The sequence below is a fragment of the Podarcis raffonei genome, chromosome 16 (assembly GCF_027172205.1).
Source record: "Podarcis raffonei isolate rPodRaf1 chromosome 16, rPodRaf1.pri, whole genome shotgun sequence".
Classification (NCBI taxonomy): domain Eukaryota; kingdom Metazoa; phylum Chordata; class Lepidosauria; order Squamata; family Lacertidae; genus Podarcis; species Podarcis raffonei.
In genome coordinates this window covers 28,905,509-28,927,713 of record NC_070617.1, presented here as the reverse complement: position 1 = coordinate 28,927,713, position 22,205 = coordinate 28,905,509, and the positions used below count along the sequence as shown (strand labels likewise).

Genomic DNA, 22,205 nt, shown 5'->3' with positions numbered 1-22,205 from the left:
GGAACTTGAAGAACGGAATAAAAGAAAACGCGGTCCACAGAGGGGACTATTTGCGCTTCGAGAAGACCCCCTGCCGTCGCGCCGCCTTCGCTCCTATCTATTTTCGATTTTATTTTTGTTGGCCTGAGGAGCGGAGGGATTTTCCGAACGGGGTGATAGGGTCCGGGAGCCTGAGACAAGAAAAGGGAGCCGGGGGCGATGGAGCAGCGGCGTTCGGAACGGGGGTGAGGGAAGAGGAGGGGGGGGGCCGGTGAGCGGCGCGCCTGCGCAGTCCGTGCCCTCGCCTGCCTGCCTTGGCGGAGCAGCCAAACCCCCACCTCCCCTTGCGCGCGCGCGCGTGTGTATATGTGTGTGTGGGGCGCAGGCAGCGGCTCCCTTCTCTGCCGCCGGACCCACAGCGTGCCCCCTCCCACATCCCCTCCCCTTTCCTTTCCTTTTTTTATAATTTAAACCTCAGGAGCCTTCCTGCGCTTCTCTCTCTCTTTATTTTTGGGAGTCCCCCCCCTTTCTTCCTCTCTGAGAGGGCTGTTCCCCCCCCAAACCCCCACAATGGCTCAGATACTCCCCATAAGATTCCAGGAGCACTTTCAGGTGAGCAACTATTTGGGGGGTGGGGTGAGGGGAAAGGGATTCCCCCCCATCTTCCTTCCCCACTCATTTCAGCCTTGAGGGGATGGGGAATGGACGGGAAAGGGTGGGTGGGTGGCTTGCGGCCTAGTGTGGCGGTGGGCTTCTCCCCCCACCTGGGGGAGGGGTTTGAATGGGGTTGAGGGGCGGGAAGACTCCTTGGAAAAGGGCGAGGGGCTCCCCTCTAGGGGGGTGGGATGGGGTGGGGAAGAGGGCCAGAGAGAACGAATTGTGGGGCAGGCAGCATCTCTCGGGTGGTGGGGATTGGGGTGGGGGGCTCTCCTCTTTCGTTTTTATAAGCCTTTATTGTTTGATAACCTTTTATTGTTTCCTTTTTATAACCCTTTATTCATTCCTCCTTCAGGCAGGATGGCGCAAAGCCTGCCCTGGCTTTTAATTTGGCGCTTGGGGAATGGTGGTGGGGAACATATATATATTTATATAGAAGACACACAGAGATATATATACACACACACACACATGCATATTGGAAAATCAGAGTCGTGCTCTTCATTTCAATTATTTTGCCCTTGTTGCACCTGATTCTGGCTTGGTGAGGTTTCCTAGTTTTTGATGGCAGCCTTTTGCGGGTATTTGTGCAGAGTCACTGGCTGCCTGAATGACTGACTTTCCTCCTCCTCCCCCTCTCTCTTTTTTTGGTGTGTATGGAGAGGGAGGCTCCGAGTTGCTTGTCTGCATTACTACACCGTAAGGAATATTTGTGGGGAAGGGAGTGCAGAGAAGGACATCTTCACATTAGAGCATGGAAAAACGGGCCGCACCTGCGTCCCTGCATTTCTGTTTTTTCCTCGACCGATCCATCGGTTGTGGGGTGGTGGCCGCGGCTTGTGTTTGGGAACCTCTGAGCCCTGCAAAAGGATCTGCAAGATGGGGAAGGATTGAGCAAATAGATTGCATCTTGTTACCGAGAACGGCAGGGCTCTGAAAATCTGTTCCCTTCTACAGTACTTCTGTCTCTTCTAGAAGCATTCCTGATGCTACTTTAAAAACAAGAACACAACGCTACTCACTTGGAGGATGGGCTGCTTTAAGGAAATTGATCCCAGTCTCAAATAGTGAGGCAAAGACTGCAGATAGTTACCTGAAAGAGCTGCTTTTTGGGGTGGGGAGAGGAGAGAGAGATTGCTCTGAATCAAGTGTTGGGGGAAGTGTTTGCTTAAGAAAAGGCAGTTTATGGCAGGAATTAAAGGAATTCTCTAAATGAATGAGAGAACAGGAAGTGGACTTGGCAAATGCTCCCTCCTTTACCCCTCCCTTCCCCTCTTAGCACAGAGGCATCCATTTCAAAATGTGAACTGCCTGGTGACACCATGCCTTTTGTCAGTGTTTAGTACTGTGTGCTGAAATTTAAATTTCTCATTTAGTGTTGTTTAAACATCTTAGGTTTCCCCTAGTGAGTGGTATGAGCTAAGTGCTTCATAGTTCCCAGGAACACAAGATGTAGTTGTATTATGCACTTGGTCCTATAGACGTTTCTCCATATAGCTGAGTAACAGCAAAAAAATACCGTAAAAATGAAATTGGGGTGTGGGGAGTAAGCTTAATGACTAAGGGCTTGTTAGTTGGGTGCGTGTTGACTTGGAAGTAAGTTCCACTGTGTTCAGTGAGACATATGCCTAGGATTGCAGCCTTAAAATTCTCCCAACATTTGTACTCCACATGAGTTAAGTCTCAGATTTGGATTCACAGGAAGTATTAGTTGCACATAAGTATCACATTGCTATTCAGCTTGACTTTCCAGTAGATTCCTTAACACTGCAAACCACTTTAATTCTATGGCTATCTTCAAACTTTCTTTAAAAATTCTTCTGATTTAATTCAATCATTGTTCTTCAGCTAATTGCCTTCCAGATTCCTTTTTCAGTCGATTTCGCATTCTGCATAATTTCTTCGGTTTCATTAGCCGCTGGGCTTTCTGGTCCTTCAGCTTCCCAATATTTATTTCAGTTATGTCCCTCTGTTCCTCCAAAGAGTTCCAGATGGTGTACATAGCTCCTTCCCCCTCTCCATTTTATTATCACAGCAAGCCTGTGAGGTGGTTAGACTGAGAGATGGTGGCTGCCACAAGGTCACACAGTGAAGTACATAGCTGAGTAGGGATTTATATTTGGGTCTCCCCAGTCCTAACCTGACTCAACCACTACATTGTACTATCTGGGACCTGTGCAATGTTTTAACTTAGCTGAACTTGCACAAGCCATAACACCAGCTTGGTCAGTGAGTGATGGAAACATCACTGCCATAAGTGCAATAAAGAATAAGCTGTACTTTAGTTTTGAACATGAGTGACTGCACTAAATACTGATTGGTCACTGCTGTAACAAGACAGTGTTACGCTGGCATTCCATATATAAAGGAAAAAGGTTCAGACTCGAAATACTGGATTTCTGTATATTAACCAGACACAAGCTGCAGGTATAGTTTTAGAAGGGCTTGGAGTACTGACAGATTGGTGTGTATGGTGTTGGCATCTCTCAGTATCTTTCTTTCTTTGTGGGGTAAATAACAAACAATTTTCTGAATGGGTACTCTGGGTATTCTGTTGTCCCACACAACTTCCTGGGAGACTTTCAGATCATCTACAAAGTTTGGGGGGGGGAACAGACCAATTTATTATCATGTAGGCTTGGTATTTAACCTTTTACTTGCGTTTCAACAGAAAATGAGATAACTCTTTTAAAATTACATTTTAAAACTGTATTTAAACTGGAAGATAATATAGTTACAAGCACTCTTAAAATAGACTCCAGAATCCCTCAAGGTGGTTGTTGTTTTGTTAGACAACTTGGTGCAATATGTAGAGTGAATTATATCAATCTGTGGGGCGTTTGCCTACCTTCTTGAGTTGTAATTCCACAGATCCTTATTGATTAGCCCAGGGATGGGGAACATGTGGCCCTCCAGATCTTATTGGACTAAAACTCCCATCATCCCTGACCACTGGCCAAGCTGGCTAGGGGCTGATGGGAACTGTGAGTTCTGGAGGGTCACAGGCTGACCATCTCTGGCTTAGAGATGCCATTGCCAATCATAATATTAAAAGGTGCTATACAGTATTTTCATATGTAATCATAAGCCATTGCAATATCCAATACATTTTACTGTAACATTAATTACAAAAAAATCCCCACTCATTTACTGTTTAACTCAACACTTTAATAACAGAGTTGACAGTCCCCTACTATCTGACATTCTTCATCTCTCTTCACTATTGAAATCTTGCTGGCGATCATATGGGATTTTGCCCATTTAATAAACAAAACAGCAGATAGAATGATAGCCAAGTCAAATATGATCTGGTTTGTCAGCAAAAAGGCCAGTAAGTCCTCTCCCAGTCGAACCTCTTTCCCACACTCAGTGACTTTGCCTGTCCAGGGCAATTATATAGACTGTACTGTTAAAGGGGTGTCACTTTGAACTGCCCTAATGTAACCGAATAGTTTGTCTTATGCAATCTTGCCAGGACAATTACTCTTGCACACTTTGGATAGTTAAGTTTGGTTCTGTATGGTAGAAGAAAACTCTTGATACTCAGCTTTAGGTCTTTATATATTGATCTCTGCCAATAACTCATAAACCTAAATCCATGATACACTGCCTTATCAGGCCCAAAACTATATATGTTTGTTTTCCTGGCTACCTTTGATATTCTGGCTGCTTCGTGGCTGCCCATTTGTTTTGGATAACATAATCCAGTAATAGTCCTACTATTTACCAAAGATGCCAACTTCAATAGATTAGCTTTGTCTCTTAAAAGAAAGGATGACATACCATATGGTACTCAGTTACTGATTTTGAATGGATCCAATCTTCTTCAGATCCATATTACCCCAAAGCTGTGCTCTGTTGAGCAGCTGACCCACAACTTTTGCCTGAAAAAACATTTTTGAAGTGTATGTGGAGTTCATTGGGTTAGAATTCTGCCCTGGAAGTATTTGCATTTTTGTTTCTAGATCATGGTGTAAGAGGGAAATCAAAGTACAGGCAACTCCTCACTTGTGCACAATCTATTTGAGTGTGACTGCACACACGTGTGGGAACACAAGGCTCGCAAGGAGACCCTCCCCGGAGCCTGAAGAGGACAGAGAAGAGAGAGGGGCTTTGTTTTGGATGCTCTGCCTACCTGCCTAACAGCTGATGCGTGGGAAAGTGCCTGCTGCTGCTGCTGCACTACCCTGTATGTCAGCTGCTAGGTGGGAAGGCTGAACAGCCTCAACAAAGCCCTGCTGTGCCTCCGGCTTGCGAGGAGACCATCCCCAGAGCCCGAAGAGGGCCACCTTGTGAGCCACAAGGACCCTCCAGGGTGTTCCCCACTTGCACACATTTTGCTTATGTGCAAGGAGCCCCTGATTGTAACCTCCGCGTAAGTGGGGAGTCACCTGTAATGACTATGCTGCTCTTCAGTGACTGAAATCAAGTTCCAATTCATTCAGAGGATGTAGCATAGGCAAAGCTATGAATGCCATGGTACTTTAGTTTGGTTGTGTTGATTTTTGGAGAGTCATGGAGGAGCTAAATCTCTTCAAAAATGAAATGGAAACACGGAAGAATATCCTGTTCGTCTGATTAAAATAGTTTGTGATGTTTAATTATTACTTTTGTGAAAGCCTGGCTTAAGTAGCAACTGCATGCCAGCATCTACTAGCATTCCTTGAATTTCTGATGTTTAGATCAGGTAGCCTACCTGTGAGATGAGTTGTCTAAGACATTCCTGAGACAACATGCAAGGTTATGGTCTTAAGGCAAGAACCTTGGTGCATAGCACTGAAAGCATTTTAAGTCTGCCAGCATCTTATGACAAAAACGCCATGAGCACACCTACACATTCTTCTAGATGAGTAGCTGGCAAATCATTATCTGAATAGAACCCCTCACTGACAGAATAATTTCCCAAGGAGAATGCAGTCGTGCTTGAAAGTTCAAGGAGCAGCACTGAGGCTTCAAAACTGACTTCATCGATTCTCTTCATCAGTTCCATCCAGTTGTGCAGGAACAAATAGCTAGTTGAAGCCCAGGATATAGTTTTGATTTACCAGTTTTCTGGCAATATTTTCTCACTAATGGTTGTGTAGTAGCAAACCACTTACTTTGCATGGGCTTTGTTAGTAGGTAACAGCCAGTGTCAGAAACTGAGATATGAAAGCTTGGAGCTAAATGACGCTTTAAACATAGGTTCTGGGCGCAACAATGGAATGTCTAGGCATGCTTTTTTTTAATACAGTATAACGAAAATAAAAAGCTGAAAATGAATGAATTGTAGCTAAAATATTATGTTCATTTTTCACATGGTCTAGTCCTTCCCCTGCCCAGCCCTATATATTCTTAAGAGAGTCTCTTCTTCAGTCTTCAGAGAGTAGCTGGAAGTGGGGAGGCAGAAAAAGCTCCTCCTTTTCTTCTACTCCGCAGTTTTAATCTGAAATCTTATGTATAGTACTGCACCCAGAGCTCAGAAACTGCTTATGCTAATGAAATTCCCTGTTGCATAATAATAATAATAATAATAATAGTTATAATAATAATATATTTATTATTTATACCCTGCCCATCTGGCTGGGTTTCCCCAGCCACTCTGGGTGGCTTCCAATAAAAGATTAAAGTACAATAGTCCTTCAGATATTAAAAGCTTCCCTAAACAGGGCTGCCTTAAGATGCCTTCTAAAAGTCTGGTAGTTGTTTTTTCCTTTGACACTACCGAGAAGGCCCTCTGCCTGGTTCCCTGTAACTTGGCTTCTCACAGTGAGGGAACCGCCAGAAGGCCCTCAGTGCTAGACCTCAGTGTCCGGGCAGAATGATGAGGGTGTAGACCTAGAACATTGCGCCTAGGATGCGCCTAGAACACTGGGAGTTTCGAACACTGGTAACAGCTAAGCCCATTAACCATGGTTTACTGAACTATCCTGTGACTACAGCCTAAGTGGCCCTGCTTTCTCCAACCTTACTCGAATGGGGAAGAAAACCACAAATGGCTGATTTAGAATTACATCTGAACCCATGCTTGTGGTTTGTTTTGCCCAGGCAAGCCACATCTGGGAAGTGACCAAGAAACCATTGCTTCCTGCTTGTGGTTTGTTTAGGCATAACAAATCAGGGTTTTAACTTAGTGCTTATAGTATGTATCCCCACTCAAGACGAGAAGTGTGAAGCAGCAGTACTCAGGCTGCATGCATACGATAGTTCAGTTAATTCCTTGAAGCTGCACATGGAGACAGCCAGTGTGACCCCAAAGTACATGTTTACTTGCATTCCTATATTGGAGTATTTGCTGCCTGCCCATCATAATTGCACATAATTCCCACTGGAAATTGGGTACGTGAATAATATAGGAAGGGATAAAATCTGCCTGTATAGAATCTCTTCTTCTGTATGGGGGGGGGGGTATTCCTTTTCCTACATATGAACATTAAATGCAATTTTAAAAAAGCAGCCAACACCTTGACTAAAGAAGCCCCTTGTGTACTGCTGTAAATGTAATGTGGCCTCTTCTCCCCCACCCCCAGTCCCTCCAGTTGTAGATCTCCTGCTGTATCTGGAGAGCTCACCTTGCTGCAGTGTATCTAAAACATAATCTCAAGGAGACTTTGATTCTGTGTTCTTCCTTCCCTAAGCTTCGCTCAGGCTTCACATTTACTCAGAAAATAAAAGTGCAGTGCTTCTCCTGAAGATGCGCACTCCTTCACTTCGAAGGCTCTGCAAGAGTACAGAATTGGTTGTGAAGGCCAGTTCTCTGCTACACAATAGTCAAGGGGATGGTCTTATTTAGCCTTCAAGACAGTTTGGCCTTCAAGATTGGTATGTAGGGGAGAATTCCATCCTGATCTGCTAACCGTGGCTAAAATGTGCTTGCAAAGTATGGTTTGGGCTACCTGTGATTTTGTGTTACATGTGCTGAAGTTCTTGCTAATTGTTGAATCAGAAACTGAAGAGGGAGGTGTGGGAGATGACTAGATATGTCTGGCTGGGGTTGCAGGCATAGAGGCTTGAAGAATAGTTGTTCATTCCATCCCCCAGCACAATGACTGATCAGACTTGGCTTTGTCTTTGAATAAACTTGAAGCCTTGCAAGCCCTTCAGAGGGAATGACCTTTGTTTGGGGGCAGCTTGACAGGCCCTTTTGAGAGTTAAGTTGTTCTACCACTACCACCCCAGGCAATTGCAGGGGAAAGGCTGTTCAGGCTGTAATAACTAGAGATGCTCTAAAAGGTTGGGTAATTTCTTCACTGGGATCAGGCAATATGTCACAGAATAGTGGCAAGCTTTTCACCTCTCCACAACTCTTCATCATGTAAGGTGTTACACAAAATAGGGGTGGAGAAAATAAAGAAGCTGTAGTAGAAAAAATGAAGCTGGATGTTGCAGCTTTAAGACCAGTTTTTAGAAGCTCTGTACATTTTTCAGTTACTTCAATTGTGGAACACTGTACATCGCTGTGGAATACCTTGGGCAAAATGTTCATGACTGAATTGGAAAAAGAAAAGTGTGTATAATGGAGAAGTGTCCAAATATTTACAGGTCTGTGAAAAGAATAACTATTGCAGTAATTGCTCTCTTTGCAGTTTCCCCTGGGGATTACTTGGCCTTTTATCTATCTTTGTCAGAATATTGGTAGAGTTACAGAGCTGGTCTGACTACAGAAAAACTTCATTTAATAGGAACACCGAGGGGCGGATATAAAGTGACCTGCCCAGAACATTGAGCCAGATTAAAGGCCCCCTTAGGGTCTTCAGATTTCCACCTTTCTGAAAATAGCTTATATAGATACCTTCCCATGCTTCTGCCATTGCTACTGAAGAATCTAAAACTCTTCATGTTTGTGAATGTGGAACACAGACCCTGCAGGATCTGATTGTCTCTGCATGGGAATTGTCACCTCTAGTCAGCCCAATTAGGGCTATACAAGATTGAATGATCTCTGCAGATCTAAAGATGGTACAGCAAGTATACTGATGTGTTTGTGGGCAGGACTTGAAAATTTCGTGAAAGCTGTACCAGATAAACCAGAAGTGACTGTTTTGATAGCACCCCTTATTTCATACAAAGGTGCGATCAAACTTTTAGTTCTTGAATTTCTTCTCTTTTTGGGGGGGTGTAGATGGTATGCAGAAGGAAACACACTTTGAATTATAGAAGGGATAATCCAACATTTCTATTAGCTGCTATTTTTATGCCTATTACAAACCGTTTCCAGTCATGTCTCATGAGAACAGCATGTAAGTGCAGTAAAAACTGCCTGTTGATGTAAGAATGGAACGTTGCCATAACTGGATGGCAAATAAATATGGCAAGGGGTAACCTCTTCTTGCTTATTTGGTGTTCCATGATAAAACTTGGAAATATGTTTCTCTCTCTCAGTAAACAGTTTGCTTATGTGCTGTATATACACTGTGCTCAAAGCTGCTGACAGAAAGCAGACAAATACAATGAGCACAGTATTTTAGATACTGTTTTTAGGCCACCTTTCATTCCATAGGATCCATGGGCAGTGTATACAAGATATAAAAACAATGCAATATTAAAACATTGCAAACAGGACACTAAATTCAGCAGCAGTCATAAAATAAAAGTGAAGCTTTAGCTGTAACTCAGATGCCTGGGTAAAAACAGAAATTCATCTTTAACTAATGCTGGAGAATTGGCAAAGAGGGAGGCAGCCGCATTTCAAACAGTAGGTAGTTTCACAAGCAGGTGCCACCACAGAGAAGGCCTTCTCCTGTGTCACTACACAATGGACTTCACCCTGAGAAGAGACAACTCAATGCTTAAGTTAGCAGATATGGGAAGAGACATTCCTTCATGTATTTGGGTCCCAAGTCTTGTCAGGATTCAGCTTCACTTCACTGGCTCTCATCTAGCACCTGTACAGCTTCTCCTGATATTAAGATCATGTTGGGTGTTGGCAACATATTGATGAACTTATACTTCAAATCCCTGAATGACTTCACCTGGTGGCTTTGTACAGATACTAAACATCATGGGGGACAAGAAGTAACACTCTGGATTCCACAGCATAAACACCATGGAGTTGAGCAGCAGATTCACAATGCTACTCTCTGGTTGCAGTCCTACAGAGAGGGTCAAGTCTCTCAACCCACAAAGCTGCCTCAGGAGGATACAGTGGTCAGTGGTTTCAAACGTCACGAAGAGATCCAGGAGAATCAACAAAGGTTGCACTCCTCCCATCTGTCTCCCAGAACACTTCATGAATTGGGGTGATCAAGGTGCCAACCCCAGATTAAAGTGAGCCTAGATATTCCATTTTTTTCTACCACCCCTCCCACAGAGAGGCATCTCCCCCACCCCCAGGCTCACAATAGCCATATTAAACATTAGAATACTGACAATATAATATGGACAATTGGAACATTAAAAATTAAATCCAGCAATTCGTATTAAGAGGTCTAAGGGTAAGATGTCTATCCCAGATTGCAGCAAAAGAAAAAGATGAAACAGACAAAATTGAATGAATGAGCCTCCAACCCTAACAAACTGATGGATCTTCGTAATTTTCTTCTGGGACAATTGTACCAAGGAATGTAATTGAACATTTATAGTATAAAAAAATCTAATGTGAATATGACAAGCTAAATTTAAGAACTTGCAAGCCCAGTCCTTCCTTATCCTACTCTCTCAACGGGATGTTGGAGAAACTCACCGGGGTGTTGGAAAAACTTTAAATTGACTAATAACAGCACCTCTAATTTGCTGCAACTTGCCTGCCTTCCAGCTATCAGTTCCTCTCATTTTTAATGCATGTTTTGCTAAATAATTTTAGAAAGAAATAATCATACTCAAGGGCTTAGTGGGTCCTTCTTTTGCTTTTTGTTGGACTTCTGTGTGTTGATGGTTCCTGGTTCACAGTTAACTGTGATCAGTTTACTGTTGTCTAAAGCTAAATATCTTAAGTAGACAATCTTCAGTAGAAACTTTTGAGTCTCGTGCTGCTGACAAACGTACAATGTCTCTGGCTGGTTCCCCACAGCAAAATGCTTGAAAATGGTTGTCTTTATTGGGGGAAGGATCATAGCTTAGTGGTTGAGCATCTCCTTTGCATGTAGAAGGTCCCAGGTTCAGTCATTGGCATCTCCAGGTAGGGCTGGGGAAGACTCGCTGCCTGAAGCCCCAGAGAGCTGCTGGTGCTCAATATTGGTAGTACTGAGCTAGATGGACCCAGTGGTTTGACTCTGTACTAGCAGGTTCCTCTCTTTCTAGGACAAGTCTACAGGGTTGCTGACGGAAAACTTAAAGCAAGGAACTTCCCTCTGTCCCATTCACTGAATGGATTTAAAATGAGGAGTACTGAAGTTGCACACAGGCCACAACGTTCTACTTCCTGTTGGTGCGGATAAACTTGCTTCAGTGTATAGACTTGCTATACACTAAACATGTTGCCATTTATGGCATACAATCCAGCTAATAAACGCTGGAATAATAAATATGGGGAAGATTAGCACAATAGCTTGGGAACGTAACCCTGCAAAAACATTCTTTCAGCAAGAATGTGAAGGTCATGTGTGTTTGAGATGTGCAAGTTGCTATGAAATCTGGAATAAAGCAACTAGATTGAGCGAAACTAGAAATGTTGAACCCTGCTTCAATATTGGGGGAATTGGTACCATGTGATATAGTGTATAACGGAGGGTTTCCATGCCAGAGATGCCAGTGGCTCTGAGTCAATATATGTTAACAAACTGCTCTGGTAACTAGGAATCTATTTCCAGAGAGGTGGGTGTGTTGACGCTGTGTTGAAGCAAAAACAGAATATTGTGGTACCTTAAATAAACAACATGTTAAAAGATTTAACAAATGAATTGTGTCATCATCTTTCATGGTCTCGCATCCACTTCACCAGAGAAGAGCACAAGAAGAGCTCTGCTGGATCACACCAAAAGCCCATCTAGCCCTCCAACCTGTTCTCACAGTGACCTACCGGTTGCTTATGGGAAGTCCACAACCAGGTCCTTCGTGCATTTGATGAAACGGGTGCCAGCCCACAAATATTTATGACCTAATTCATTTGTTAAGTATTGAAGGTGCCACAAGACACTGCTTTGTTCTTGTAGGAATTGGTTGGATCTGGTCCTTGGTTTGAAGAGAATGTTGACTACTATTTCACATATAATGTAGCCTTCATTACGTTTACTCAGGATGGGGATAAGATGGAGATAGTAGCCAGGTTTATGCAACACGCAGTGAGGATTCATGAAGGCTATACAACACTGACTTAAGTGTTAGATGAAGGCTGTTGGTTGGTTGGGTTTTTGGCTTTTTTTGGTGAGTGGTTTTTCTGTATTGAACCCTACTGGAATCTTGTACATAGGCCAATAACGGTTTGAGAATCTGACTACTATTAATTTCACTGGGTGCAAGCTATGCACCCCACCTACAACTGGTTGTTAAAAATGTAAATAGTCACTGGGCTGGGTTGTGAACATGGTGCATAGTGAAGCAGTCCCATGAACACTGCAAATCTTTGCATGGATATACCTGATCCATATTCACAAATAGCTTATCTGCCCCTACATCTAATGTAATAGAGTAGTTCTTGAAGGTTTAAGTGAGCCACACTGTGAAGAAACACCAACTCCATGATCCCCGTGAGTTGCCTTCTGATCACAAAGATATATGTAAAACCTGTGTAGTCAACTGCTCCTAATACCACTTTCCCCAGAGAGAAGTGTCTGTTCTACGAATAAACAGTGATGGCATGGTGGCATTTTGCCACGTACAGATTTCCCCGCCAAGCAGTCCTTGTCTGTGGTCATGCAAGGTTTTTACCAATACTTTTTTTTTTTTTTACAGCTCCAAAATCTTGGAATTAATCCAGCAAACATTGGATTCAGTACCTTAACAATGGAATCTGATAAATTCATATGTATTCGAGAAAAAGTTGGTGAGCAAGCACAGGTTGTGATCATAGACATGAGCGATCCAACCACTCCTATCAGGCGCCCAATCTCTGCAGAAAGTGCCATCATGAATCCAGCTTCTAAAGTAATTGCTCTGAAAGGTAAGTTTTATTTTCTTTGCATTGTCTTGGGAGGATTGTTGTGCAGCAGCACATGTATTGGTTCTGCTTTGAACCCGTGTGCAGTATGTTAAGATTTGGTTGCATTTTGGTAACCATTGTATCAGTCAGGGAATGCTGTAAATAATGGGATTGAGTTGTACTAGGAATGAAGTGGCTTGGAAAGTTTGCTTAATGTAGGACTTGTCAAAGCAAATTATTAGGTTAATTTTAAGGTGACATTGCTATTGTACAGTAAGCTTTGAATTATTTTTTTCAAGGCTGGGAAAATCAATAGGCACCACCAATTCCAATACCTCTGGATATCTTTTCCAGCCAAGTACTGCTTTTGCAGGGCAGTATTTTGGGGTGGCAGGGAAGGCAAGCGTCTACTAAATAAAGCTTGGATTGTGTTGCATGTTTGGTTTAAAGTCCTAAAACTGAAAAAGTAAAGCTTCTGTTGCAGCTAGTCCTAGAAGCTATGTGATCTTCCAGGCGCTGCCTAATCACCATGTAAAAATATCCATACCCAAGCAGATGCAAAAACTCATTGGTGTCTAATATATAAAATGGTTTCACTTTCACTGACTGTGTACTTTCTTTCCTGCATTCTTGTCTTAAAACAGATGGTGAGTTAACTTTGTACTGACACACTTCATGTTTAATAGTTTTGGAACGGTCTCATCTCATAAAAAGTACTAAATTCTGCAGGAGGCAATTTGGCATCTTACTTGTAGAGAGAATTGTAATCTAGATGCTAAAATTTTGAGTTTGGGCAAACGAAACTATTTATCCTCTGAAACCACTTGTGACTTGATGGTAGTAACTGTACCAATAGATGGTTAAACCCAGTCTTAACCACAGTACAGTTAACTGACAAAATCAAGTCGCAATACTTTTATGAGAGACCTTTGCTGGCATGGTGTCTTGTGTGCTAGTCACTTCTTTTATTTTAAATGTGGTACTTGGTCTTAAAAGTCCATGGCAACGCTCGCAGGGGTCCACGATGCTACTTCAAAAATTGGCTTGCATTGAAAATCTGTGAACAACTCGGAAGTACGTAGGCAGCTGCCACTTAGAATGCCCACGCTCACCAAAACACCTTGTTGGTAGCAAAGGGCTGTGAGTGGACAACATGGGACTAATAACCCCAGTGTTAACTTTGACATAGTACACATAGTACACTTTGATTCAGTACACACACAGTGCTTTAATTCTAATTGTCTTGGCCCCCTGTGAATCAAACTCTTGGCCAGAAGAGCTAATATTTTGTGATATCCCTTGACATAACTACCTAATACACTATTTTGTTGCTGTACCACGTGTGCTAACCCCAGAGATGCAAGTAACTGAACATAACTTAGTGTCTCATCTCCTCCCTCAATCTCCATCAAGAGCTCTTGCAGCATTACCACGTCACTTCCCATGTCACTTTCTTCTTTAAAAGAGTGTTCAGAAATAAAAGTGTTCAGATGAGTGGCCATGACAGCACATAATTATTTAGGAGGAGCAGTAACAGGGTTATAGCTTGCCCAGAAACCTATTACCCCAACAGAAATGGAGACCGACTTGTATTAAAATGTGTTGGAAATGTTGCTTTAGAAAAGCACTTAAATGTTCCCTGCAGATGGGAGTGTGGTGCTGGCAAACCAACTGCGTATTATGTCTGTCCTGAAGCTCAAGTTCCTTGTGTGAACAGTGAACATACATTACCAGTCCCTCAGAAATGTAATGCTTCTCAGAACTGTGATAAGAGTATGGTGCGTGCATACAAATTGCATTTCTGGATTGCATGTGGCATTCCTACAGTGATCAAAGCATTATTGTCCTTGTATGGATGTACCCTGTGTTTGTAATGTACCGTGAGAGCACTTCCAGTGATCTATGTTGGAACAGAATGGGGGGACGTAGTACTTTTCATAGGGCATTTCCATACACAAAGCATGGGAATGCAAAAAGGCAATTTCATACTCTACTCTTGCAGAGATGTAAAGTGTTCATAAAGCCTCTCCCCCTTCTCCCAAATTTGTCACCTGAGTAGATGTCTGGCTTTCAGTTAAGATAAGCAATGTAATTAAATGGTTCTGTTTATTATTATAAAAAAAACCCTTGCTGCTTTATACTTAATATTTTTTTGAGGTGAGAATCCATCGTGGGCAAGCTTCTGTAGTGGGATGATGACATATGATCAGTTCTGCTGGAAGAAACTTTACTTGAGAGTGGGGGTGAAATTGTTGCATGTTGCTCTTCCCCTAAATTCTGTTGGAGCATTCCAGTCCTAGCAGCCTACTCAAACATGAGTGTGCTTGTTAGGGCTCTTCCTGCTCTTGGCATGCTCTCTCCATAACGGTTTTGTGCAAAGAAATTGTAGTTGAAAAAGCCACCATTATCACCAAGTTGGGAGGATAGAATCTGCTTGCATCTATCTCATGGCCCCCTTTGCCTTGCTGTCTACATTCCCACCCCCCGTACATGTATGTGTAAATAAACTCCACAACTGCGGCGACTTTTTATGCATCTGACTTGGGCTCTTGCCCACCAATGGCTAAGCCATAATCTAGCCTTTAAGGTTCCTCCAATACTTTGTTTTTGCTGCAAGAGACCAGAACTGCTATCCCTTGAAATTTGGTAAACAAAAATCGTACGCATTCCAATTGCTTGTCAGGAACACACTGCTGAAGAGCGAGTGCGTTACAGTACCTTTTTTTCTATTTAAATCTGACAGCATTAGTCGTCTTCACTATATTGCTTTAATAGCAGGGCTGCATTCATAAAGTTGGGAGTTGGCACAGTAGTTCAAACATATGTGTCAAAGAACCCTGTGAGGAAAAGATGTCTAAAATTAGGCATAAAATTAGCTTAGGCCAAGAGAACTCCCCCAGCCTCTTTTAGTTGCTTAGAAAAAACACACTCAACCCCCCCCCCCAGTCAAAGGGTTATCCTGCATGCAGTTGAAATAAAAAGTAAAGGCTGAGGAATGCAATGAGAGTCAAACCTTTCAGGGACACTGTACACAGAGGTGAAAAAACAAGATTTTGATTGAGTGCGGTGACTCTTTGGCATGCCTGAGGTAAGTTGTAGGGGGAAATATCATGGGGTTCCTAATGAAATACACAAACCCCTACCCTGATTACTACTGATTTTTGTCAGTCAGGCCCACGTTGTAAATTGTAGCTGAGAAGACTCTTGGAGAATAAGGGGAGCTTGGCACCTTGCACTTCAGGCACTAATCTTAAGGGACTGCAAGCAGCTGCATTTCCTTAGGATCATTTAGAAAAAGCTGCTTCCTCCTGGATCCCTTTTAGTCCATGTGCAGCGGTCCTGCTCGGCAGCCATGAATTACTTTGGGCAATGGCCCAAGGATATGTTGGCATCTGTCTGTCTCAGGAGACAATGGAGAGTGCGCCTCTGGGGGTGAAATTAAGCTGTTGGAAGGTTTCAGCACTTCTGTAGCTGTAGAGACTGATACAGAAGAGACATGTTTTGTTGCAGCTAGGGCAGGTGAAGGCGTCCAGTTGCGCTGCTTCACATGCACCATGGCGTGCAAGGATAGTTCTCTTTGTCTTTTGCCATCAGAAAGAAATGGTGCCTTACTACTCTTGCATATTTATTTATTTGTCTGTCTCCTCTCTCTTTTCCTCCTTTTGCTCTCCTGCATCGCGTCCCTTTAGCCTCTGGAGGAAAGTAGTAGCTACCAATCAGTCTTGGTTCTGTATGGGAATCGTTACTCTTTGCTGATCTCATTAACATTCTAGATCTGCAAAGAAACGGCAATTTGGGGAAGGAATTGTGTGTTTGTGTGATATGCGCAAATCTCCTTACTCTTGACACACATGCTTCCAGGTAATATATGAGGAGATATCCAATTGAGAATTCTCTGCTTGGACTACTGGACACTGATCTGCTCTAGTGCCAATACAGTAGTGTCATACTGCTTGACACCCACCAATAACACTGTGCACCCTGAAAGTTTTTAAAAAAAGAAAGATCAAGGATCTGGTTAGTAACTTTCAGTGACATTGTATGTTTGTCAGTAATGCAAGACTCAAAAGCTTCTGGAGATTTTTAGCTTACAACAGCAGTAAACTGATCACAGTTAACTGTAGAACAAGCCAGTTTTCAAATAACTTTTAGGTTATGTTTCTAAGAAAACAGATATTAAGCAATTACCCCACCACCACCAAGCAGACCTTCATCTGATGGGAATAGGGTTGCTTAATGTCTGCTTCTCAAAATCCTATCTATTAAATATTGACTTCTGCTTCCTTGGAAGCCTAGAGTCAAGGGTTGCATCTTTAGGAAATGCAGTGAGTTCTTGTCCTCCTTTGGAAGAAAGGTCATATTTCCATTTTTGGTTGCCTTACCTGCTGGGTTTCTAATGTCTTACAGATGACACAATGCTACCCTTCTCAAGGAACAGAAAATTGCACATAACAGCATTGTTTATGGAGTTAAGCCACTTAGGTTCACACTGGTGTGTTACTCAATAATGACTATGGGTTGAAAAGTAGGACAGTTGGCATCCTAAGAATAAGGATCCTGTTTTGAGCAGTATTGAAAAATGTCTTTTTTAATATGCTGCACTCTAAACAGCCCATTCTGAAATATACCTTTACTTTTGAGAGGGGGGATTTTGCCCCAAAGAAACTTGGGATTTTGAGGCAAAATGTTGAAGGAGAATGTTTGAAGAGTTCATCTCCTGGCTTCCTCATTTGCCACTATGCCATAAACTTCAATATTCCTACCTACCTTCTCTCTCACCCAACTTTCCTAATGAGGCTTTGTCTTGAAAGACTGGAAGTGAAGTGCAGATATTACCAGATACGTTTTGCGTTCTACATGGGGATCCTACACTTTCCTTGAATTCTAAACAAGTTAGCACAAGGCTTAGCGCTAAAAAAATAAGCACTTGATAAACTTATGGCCAGAGTGAACATAAGAACCTGCTGCATCAGGCCAGTGGCCCATCTAGTCCAGCATCCTGTTCTCACAGTGGCCAACATGATGCCTATGCGATGTCCGAAAGCAGGGCCCAAGCACAACAGCTGTTTTCCCTCCTGCCATTTCCAGCAACTAGTATTCAGAGGCATGCTGCCTCTGACAGTGGAGGTAAAACAGCCCCTGTGGCAAGTAGCCATTGTTATTGTCATTCTATGTGGATTTGTCTAATCCTCTTTTAAAGCCATCCAAGTTGGTAGTCATCACTGCCTCTTATGGGCACTGAAATATATGGGATTGGGTAAATTTCTACTTCGTTATTGTCACAGTTTGGTATGAATGATCCTTCATCCTCTACTTGAAATGTTCTAAATTATGCTGGATCCACACATGCGGTGCTACAAAGTGGTAAAATGAACTGTGCCACTTCAGCTAAAAGGTAGGAGAGCTTACAAAAATATGGTTTCCTCCCAATTGTTGTCTGAAGTTGTGCTGCCCAGTTTTTTAAGCACCTCATTCTGCTGCATCTGTAGCTGAGGCCTTTGACTTTGGATATTTCCAAACGTCTTTCTACAAAAAAGATTGTGTTGGAGTAGGGAAAGCTATTGCTTAACATTTTTGGAGGGCTATGATTCTCTTTGTCTTTCTGTCTTGTATGCCAGCGGGGAAAACACTCCAGATCTTTAACATTGAGATGAAAAGCAAAATGAAAGCACACACGATGGCAGAGGAAGTGATCTTCTGGAAATGGATTTCTGTGAATACCGTTGCCTTAGTGACAGAGACTGCAGTTTATCACTGGAGTATGGAAGGAGACTCTCTGCCCCAAAAGATGTTTGACAGGCACGCCAGTCTTGCAGGCTGCCAAATCATCAATTACAGAACTGATGAAAATCAGAAGTGGCTGCTCCTGATAGGAATCTCTGCCCAGGTAAGGAAAGCTGCGGAGTGCAGAGGGTTCAAAAGCATGCATTGAAGCATGTGGACTGTAGAAATTGGGAGACTAGAAGCCAAAACATTTTTGTGACAGCTGAGCTGGAAAGCAGAACTACTGAACATACAGTGAACTTGTAAGCTGTGACATGGGGATGCTTCTGTTCTGTTGAATTAGTGGTTGGAATCTCTTGATGGGAGGCGCAGGATAAGAGGCTCTAAATGGATTAAGGATCTTGACACTTCAGGCTCTTAAGTGCTTGCTGTACATTTAACGACTGTGATGCTTGCTCCATTAGCAAAATCGTGTGGTTGGTGCCATGCAGCTGTACTCAGTGGATCGAAAAGTTTCCCAGCCTATAGAGGGACATGCAGCAGCCTTTGCAGAATTCAAAATAGAAGGCAATGCCAAGCCTTCCACCCTCTTCTGTTTTGCTGTGCGAAGCCCTGCAGGAGGCAAGGTAAAAGCCTTTTATACTTGATCATTGCCTTTGTTGCTTACAGCTGCTTTTGGGCATAAGATCCAAGACGATAAACCATTTAAATGAAGTTCCTCAACCCCTCTGTAGCTTGCACCAGTGTAGTCTGTGCAAGTCCTTGTGAAAAATCAAGAGATCCTAGCTCCGCTTCAGGGTTTAGGATGGAACACTTGATGCTGATACTGCACCTCTCTTTAAGGCATGAGTAGTCAATGTGGTGCCATCCAGTTGTTGCTGGACTCTTATCATCCTTGGCCATTGGCAGTGCTGGCTGAGGCTGATGGAAGTTGTAGTCCAAAACGTCTGGTGTGCAACATGTTTTTCTGCTTTAAGGTGTCTCACCAAAATAGACCATTTTGAATTGTATTCTCAAAGTGCCAGTCAACATAGCCTTAATTTGGGCTGTAGAGCCAATATTATACAACAGGCACATCCAACTTCCAAGAAACTGTGATCTAATCCCACTATAAAAAAACTGGCAGTGATCTTCCCATTGGATTGACCAGAGTTGTTGAGCTTTTTTGGGGGGACGATCAATCGGGGACCAGGATTGACCAGGGACATCCTGCGATCAACTGGTAGATCACGATCGACATGTTGGACATCCCTGCTATAGAACATTTAAACTTTGTGAAGAATGGAGAACGCTTAAGAAAAATCCATACCATTATTTTTAACAGTTTTCCATTCTGAGGAACACCTGATTTGAGTGAGCTTTTCAACTAAACGATTTATAACCCTGTGGTGTTTCCCCAGCTGCATATAATTGAAGTGGGTCAACCTGCTGCTGGAAACCAACCCTTTGTCAAGAAAGCTGTTGATGTCTTTTTCCCTCCAGAGGCTCAAACGGATTTCCCGGTGGCAATGCAGGTAATGAATTGAAGAGTGCGTTTAAGACTTCCGGTGGCATGGCCGAAGCATATCAAGTGCAGCGGTAGTATTGCATGCCCTTTTTAGCCCATAAACAACTGTTGTGTCAGAAAAATATGAACTTTGTTCCAAACGCTTACATGCTGCCTTTCAGGGTGAAGCCCTCCCAGGGTGCCTTGCAAAAGATTAGTTGTGTGTGTGTATTCAAGATCATTCAGTGTCCTATACATAGCAGGGGCTCTTGAATGGAGCTGTATCCAGGCATGATGAACAGGTGCAAGGATGCTGTTTACTCCCATTCTGATGGCAATGCCAGTTGGTAACTCTTAGGCAGCTGTCAGCTGGATCTGTATCCAGACACAATTGAATACAACTCTCCACATTACCATATCAGTGTGTACAGTTGGTTTAAATGATACAGAATTGAGTGAGGCCAATGTTTAATGCAGTTTGTCTGAGTTTATAGCATTGCTAGACCAGGATCCAAACAAGCATGTAACTAGGCTGGATTGGATGCTGTAGTCCTATAAAGCAAGCCAGTCTTAAACTTTAAAGGCAGCTTAGCCTAATCTGTTTATGACAGAATGGTGGAGGAGGGGTGGAGGCCTGCTGTTCAAAATTGCTGAATATATACCATTAGAGTTGCACTTAGAGTGGAACTTCTTTGAAACTGAAAGCTGGATCTGAGCTTCTTGCAGCCATAGTGGCTTGCCCAAGGTCTTAAGTGCTTCAGGTTCACAGCTGAACTAGAGATTGACTTGTAGTGACATAAATTCTCAGCTCCCCAGTCTAAAAAAATAGCCGTAGCTGTTAACAAGTATGAAATAATCCACTTGCACAATAAATTGAGTTTTTGCTGCTGTGCTAGGAAGAAGCTTAAGTTAACTAGTGCAGGGGTCAGCAAACTTTTTCAGTAGGGGGCCAGTCCACTGTCTCTCAGACCTTGTGGGGGGCTGGACTATATTTTTTTTGAGGGGGGAATGAACGAATTCCTATGCCCCAGAGATGCATTTTAAATAAAAGGACACATTCTACTCATGTAAAAACATGCTGATTTAGAAGGTGATTGGGCCGAATCCGGCCCCCAGGCCTTAGTTTGCCTACCCATGAACTAGTGAATAACTTCTGAACTGTCCTGGTTAACCTTGTCTCTTTCTTGTACATTTGGTAGATTGGAACAAAGCATGGTGTTATCTATCTGATCACAAAATATGGATATATTCATATGTACGACTTGGAATCTGGAGTGTGCATCTACATGAACCGTATTAGTGCAGACACTATCTTTGTAACTGCACCTCATGAACCTACCTCAGGAATTATTGGTGTAAATAAAAAAGGACAGGTAAGAATGATGCCTATTGTTTTTGTCCATGGAGTTTTCTTGGCAGGGATACTGGAGTAGCTTGCTGGTTCCTGCTCCAGGTGGATCGCGTTTAGTCAAAACTCTCCACTATGACCTGTCCATCTTGGGTGGCCCTGCACGGCATGGCTCATAGCTTCTCTGAGTTATTCAAGCCCCTTTGCCACGACAAAGGAAATCAGCCCTGAGTGCTCACTGGAAGGACAGATCCTGAAGCTGAGGCTCCAATACTTTGGCCACCTCATGAGAAGAGAAGACTCCCTGGAAAAGACCCTGATGTTGGGAAAGATGGAGGGCACAAGGAGAAGGGGATGACAGAGGACGAGATGGTTGGACAGTGTTCTCGAAGCTACTAACATAAGGTTGAGCAAACTGCGGGAGGCAGTGGAAGACAGGAGTGCCTGGCGTGCTCTGGTCCATGGGGTCAAGGAGAGTCGGAAATGACTAAACAACAAGAAGAATGATGCATGAAACTTCTCAGCTGTAGATTAGCCATCACTTCAGTGTCTGCTTACTGTAATGCTGTCATTTAGGCTCTGAATCCTGACTGCTTTATCAGATCCAGGTGGCGGCTTTCCTTAAGTCACCACTTTGCTGGGCTCTGCACTGACGCTTAAGGATTTCAGCTCATTGGTTCAAAACGGTGAAAGAGATGCCATTTAATGTCCTGAAGTGAGACCTCAAGTTCCCAAGCATGCATTCTCTAATGATCCAGATTGCAGCCTGCATTGGAGGTGTCGATGCATGCACACGTATGCTAACCTCTCTTGTTGTTAACAAATCAAATAACTCTTGAGATTAACGTGGTAGCTCCTCTATGATCACTGAATTAAACACTGCATCAGGCACAGATAAGAGGACTGATAGAATAGATTTCTCCAGCAAAAGTTCTAAGGTAAGCAGTAAAGCTGTTGAAATGACAACTGAGCAGTCAGGAAGGAAGGCTTCGTAAGAAAGAAAGTAAAATGAGAAT

General features: G+C 43.0%; 1 protein-coding gene across 6 annotated transcripts in view; it reads left to right on the top strand.

The window, feature by feature from the left end:
• The first annotated feature begins 263 nt into the window (after positions 1-263).
• CLTCL1 (clathrin heavy chain like 1) overlaps positions 264-22,205 on the top strand; it is a 56,725-nt gene continuing 34,783 nt past the window's right edge. For 3 of the 6 annotated variants that reach the window (XM_053370133.1, XM_053370132.1, XM_053370131.1), the window contains exons 1-6: positions 264-591; positions 12,445-12,652; positions 18,250-18,518; positions 18,820-18,981; positions 19,756-19,869; positions 21,041-21,214. In XM_053370133.1, coding sequence (XP_053226108.1) covers positions 550-591; positions 12,445-12,652; positions 18,250-18,518; positions 18,820-18,981; positions 19,756-19,869; positions 21,041-21,214 — 969 coding nt within the window. In that variant the 5' untranslated portion in view covers positions 264-549. The remainder of the gene's footprint in view (positions 592-12,444; positions 12,653-18,249; positions 18,519-18,819; positions 18,982-19,755; positions 19,870-21,040; positions 21,215-22,205) is intronic. The other 3 variants (XM_053370128.1, XM_053370134.1, XM_053370129.1) reach the window with 2 other exon arrangements.